Source organism: Cydia fagiglandana, chromosome 2 (genome assembly GCF_963556715.1).
Source record: "Cydia fagiglandana chromosome 2, ilCydFagi1.1, whole genome shotgun sequence".
In the NCBI taxonomy this organism is placed as follows: domain Eukaryota; kingdom Metazoa; phylum Arthropoda; class Insecta; order Lepidoptera; family Tortricidae; genus Cydia; species Cydia fagiglandana.
This window is the reverse complement of record NC_085933.1, coordinates 21,688,414-21,692,988: the sequence shown is the minus strand read 5'-3', so window position 1 is coordinate 21,692,988 and position 4,575 is coordinate 21,688,414. Positions and strand designations below refer to the sequence as shown.

The window sequence follows — 4,575 nt, the reverse complement described above, 5'->3', positions numbered from 1 at the left end:
TCTGGCATTTGACGGGTGGTTTAGGTATGGCAGGATGACAGGTAACTATCAACAGAAGCCCGAGGCAAACTGATTACGCGAATGGGAACAATAGGGGACTGTGATCATGGCCTCTCGGTCAAATTGGGGCTTATTCGGGCCAGAGTCCCGTGGCAATTTCCCCGTTTTGCCACCATTTAATCACACCACTGTTTAACTTCCTATGTTTGTTCTAGACGCCCACATTCTCTGCTTTCCCTTAAGATTGAATGAGTGGTAGAAAATGTACAGTCGCTATAATATATTATATCAGAACACGCCTCTATTGCCAATGCGTTAGAGTCGTGTTCAGATATTTTTGAGCACCTCGGCCGCTCAGATATATGTGATGGCAACTGTCCTTAATAAGAGTATTAAGTCCGCCTTTTGTGATTAAATAAATGACAATCGCATTTGAAAATGTAGTCTTTCATATCATACACAAACTGTTTACTGATGTTTATCATCAGTCGGGCCGTAGGTATGCTTGTTTACCACCGTCGTGACCATCACGTAGGTAACTGTCTATCGTTATTTTCTTTACTAATAATAGGAATGCTGAGAATGCGAAATGTGGATAAACGCGCAAAGCTAAGCGCAGATGGCGCCGAAATCGTTTCAGGTTTGAAATTTAAAATAAAATTAGACGATTTCTCGTTTATCGAGTTACCTATAAATTGATTGGCACTAAACTTGGGGGGAGTGGAAGAAAATATACCATAATAACAGAAACTTTTGTTTGGTTTCAATCAAACGAACTGGAAGTAGCGAAATACATTTCTCGCCAACTAATTTCATTAAAAAAGAAAACTTGTTTAATAAATAACGCCTAAAAAAAGATATTACTTTTTATAGGTACCTACAAAAAAGTACAAAGCTTGGATCAATAAACCTAGCTAGACTACTTAGAGCTTGCACGATTCAAATAAACGCCTTATTCTAATCGTAATAGCACGCGACTTTCTTACCGCTACAGTTGTGCGCTGACGGTGGAAGCTGTTATCCGTTACTATTGTTACATCACGGACCGCGAACATTTTGACGGTCAACAACCGCAACTAAGCGGTCGCTGCCACTTTCACTTTTCGCCGCCTATTTACAGACAAACGATACCTAGCGACATCTAGTCATGACGTTGTACAACTCGTGTGAGTTATGGCGGTGCCCGCCATCTATTGTCGAGTAGCCATACTAGTTAATGTTGTTGTTCCAACAGTAAGATGCTTACAATAATAGATGGCGTAAAAATAAACACAGCACGATTTTAGGAATTTAGAGCTTTACAAAACTAAAAGAAGAAAACAAATTATTACATTTTAGGTAAGTATATCCAAAAACAATATATCTTTTTGGTCAAAAAAATAAAGCATAATTTTAACGAACAAATAAGGCGAATTGATCTTTAAGTACTATGATAATATATTCAAAATAATATACAATTTAATCAACGATAATAATTATATAATTATAATGTTCTGTTTTCTGTTACTAAATATAACAATGAGATTATAATACTGGATTCATAATTTCAACTACTTTCTCAACGTCAGGATGGCCGAGCGGTCTAAGGCGCTGCGTTCAGGTCGCAGTCCACTTCTGTGGGCGTGGGTTCGAATCCCACTTCTGACAGAATTTTTGCATCGTACCGTTTTTTGTATATTATGTTTTGTATTTATGTATAATTTCAACTCGGTCTATTTTATTCGTACAGTCAGCATTAATATTAGCAGAAGAAACAACGCTTTAAAAGTATCTGTCATCCAGGATTTTTCCAAATAAAGATATAATAAGCCTTACCTATAATATTATGTTAATGCCAAGTTTCAAGTAATTTAAACTTGTCTTTTTGTGAGAGCGTAACTTATATTCGATTGTATGATACCTATTATAGGAGCGAAGCGCCGAAGCGGCTTTTGGGCGGCGAGTTCAGGCCACACTCTTATCAATGTCAATGACCTTAACCTACGAAATGTCACTTTCAAGTTTCAACAAAACAAGTTGATATTTGATAGATAATTTGCCCGGTTCACACGAGTTTCCAGTTTTTCACAAAATAACAAATCATGACGATCATAAAAGTGGCAAATGAGAGTGAGGTGATCAGTAAGCTAAGTATGTATGTGGAGAAAATATCGAACGACGCTATTTACAATCGGGGAAAGTTTTACATTGGGTTATCAGGTAAGTTAATTAGTAAACTTTGTATACCAAAGAAGGATTTGTAATTGGAAAGTGGGATAGAAAGAGTTAAAATGAGTTATTTAAAGTTCCAGGTTTCGCTAAATGCATTTCATTTTTTGCAGGTGGGTCGGTGCTAAAGTTCCTCTGTGAAGGGCTACCGAAGGTCAACACAGTGTGGTCGAAATGGACCCTGGCGTTCTGCGACGAGCGAGTAGTACCAGAAGATAACGAGGACTCCACATTCGGAGTTTACAAGAGGGAACTTATACCTAAGACTGAATTAAAAGAGGAGCAATTTGTTGTATTGAAACAGGGTGTCTCTGGTAGGTTTATTTGATATTTAAATTGTTTAAACGTGGCAAAAGTAAAGCTCTAATTTTTCAAAGTCTTTTTCATATGAATGATTGATTTAATTGTACAGCGAGCTGCATTATTGTATGAACACATTAAAACTGGTATACATTCTTTAATTGGCTTGGCTTTATCACTTTGACTACCGAGAACCCACCTGGTAGGCACTCGTAATGTTTGGTCAGATGCCGGACAACCCGCCCAGCGGGTTGTTTTGTATGCAGATATAGACGACTGGTTTCTGGGGTAGTGCGCCGTTTTTTTGCCCGGTTGCGAAAGTGTTAATTGGGTGTACCAAGCGAGATAATTATAAATGTTTTATATTTCAGCTGAAGAAGCAGCAAAAGACTACACAGAAAAACTAAAATCAGCCTTCAACAGTGAAGAATTCAAATTTGACTTGCTCCTCCTAGGCATGGGTCCCGATGGCCACACTTGCTCCCTGTTCCCGGGACATCCACTGCTGGAGGAAACCAGCTTGAAGGTAGCGGCCATCACAGACTCTCCAAAACCACCTCCAGCAAGGATCACATTGACATTCCCTGTTATAAACTCCGCAAGGAATTGTATTTTTGCCATTAGTGGGGCAGGGAAGGCAGACATGGTCAAGGTAAGATTTATTTTAATGTTTCTATTAATCAGCATGTCTATTTTGTTGTTAATCACTGGTTGTGTACAAATGTATAGAATCTGTAGGAGGATACAATTTACTTTATAAATATTTTGTATTTATAAAACAATTTCCTCCATATATTAGTCAAATAGGCAGCGGAGAGACACTCCTGACTTCGGTCGAACTCGGCTCAGCATTGCTCCGAGCAATTATTAGGGTTGGCACCACTTGATTTCCTTGTGCGTGCACGACCACAGATAAGATAATCACTTGAATTTTGACAACCCTAAATAGCCGAAAGGGAAAGTGCTATATATTAGAAAGGGAAAGCATGATTCAACCCTGAATCGCTGTCACACTTCGGGTTGATAGGAAGTGTCCTTTCTGTACGGTAGTACTATTTATTATTTGTTCTGTGAAATAAGTTGAAATTTCTCCTCATCTTAGCATAATATTCCCAGTTACATCATGAGAAAGCCAGAAGCAACTAACAACTGTACCACCTAATCTTTGCACTCAAAGGGGAGACTAGGCATTATTGGGTTTCTTCCGATCTCCTCGCTTTTCTTTTCACAGAAAAGTGACTGGTTTATGTACATGCGTATCAAACGATATATCCTATATTTCCTACATAGGTGTCTAGAAACTAACTCTAACACCAGCCAGTGTTCGAACCCACTACAGTTGCAAGCCGCTAGGTTACCAATTATTATTCTTGTACTTTTACTGACTTATTGTTACTTATTCTGTTTCAGCGTATCCTAAAGGATAAGGAGGACCTGCCTTCAGCTCGCGTGAAGCCGCAAGGTGCGCTGTACTGGATCGTCGACAACGCCGCCGCCGCGCACATATGAATAAAGTTGCAGACCAATATTAGACTTATGCCTGCAATAAGATTGACATTAGGGTACACAGTCCAGAAATTTGGTTTCTGTGCCAATTTGTACCTTGTCACAGTGACAATAAGGCCCCCCCCCCCCACATCTGGCGTCTTTCGAGCGTCGGCGTCTACAATTCTATGGCCGACGTCGACGCAACGTCGACGCGGCGTCGACGCAACTGCGCAGCGACGTCATTTTCCATAGCGCTGGACCGACGCCGACGCTCGAAAGACGCCAGATGTGGGGGGGGCCCTAAATGAGAAAGCCGCTGGGGATTTCATAGTATTGTCACTGTGACAAAGTACGAAGTGGCACAGAAATTAAATACTTTGACCAAACCTCCTATGCCCTTATTGCAACGCCTCAATGTCTCGATCTTTGATATTGTAGTTAAACTACTTGTGGTGGAAGGACGTGTTCGTGAACTTTTTGATAATGTTGTTATATTTCTAGGGTTTTATACATTCCTGTTAAATATCGTTTCTCAAATAAAACTGATAAGTTTGTCATGTGTTTTCTTATTTATAATTC

At 39.6% G+C, this 4,575-nt stretch overlaps 1 protein-coding gene and 1 non-coding gene across 2 annotated transcripts; both read left to right on the top strand.

Annotated features, from left to right (window-relative positions):
* Positions 1-1,563: 1,563 nt before the first annotated feature.
* Positions 1,564-1,647, top strand: Trnal-cag (transfer RNA leucine (anticodon CAG)). The gene has a single exon. It is a non-coding gene; the product is annotated as a tRNA-Leu (tRNA).
* A 348-nt stretch (positions 1,648-1,995) lies between these two features.
* On the top strand, positions 1,996-4,123 carry LOC134678746 (6-phosphogluconolactonase). Its single transcript, XM_063537443.1, has 4 exons — positions 1,996-2,199; positions 2,322-2,522; positions 2,880-3,160; positions 3,919-4,123. The coding sequence occupies exons 1-4, from the start codon at positions 2,082-2,084 to the stop codon at positions 4,015-4,017; spliced, it is 699 nt and encodes a 232-aa protein (XP_063393513.1). The 5' UTR covers positions 1,996-2,081; the 3' UTR covers positions 4,018-4,123.
* Positions 4,124-4,575: the final 452 nt, after the last annotated feature.

Excerpts from the sequence above, each read along its gene's own strand:
- LOC134678746 (XM_063537443.1), top strand. The coding sequence starts at position 2,082 with ATGACGATCATAAAAGTGGCAAATGAGAGTGAGGTGATCAGTAAGCTA. Across the intron at positions 2,523-2,879 it reads ATTGAAACAGGGTGTCTCTG|CTGAAGAAGCAGCAAAAGAC; the intron begins GTAGGTTTATTT and ends TTTATATTTCAG. Across the intron at positions 3,161-3,918 it reads GGAAGGCAGACATGGTCAAG|CGTATCCTAAAGGATAAGGA; the intron begins GTAAGATTTATT and ends ATTCTGTTTCAG.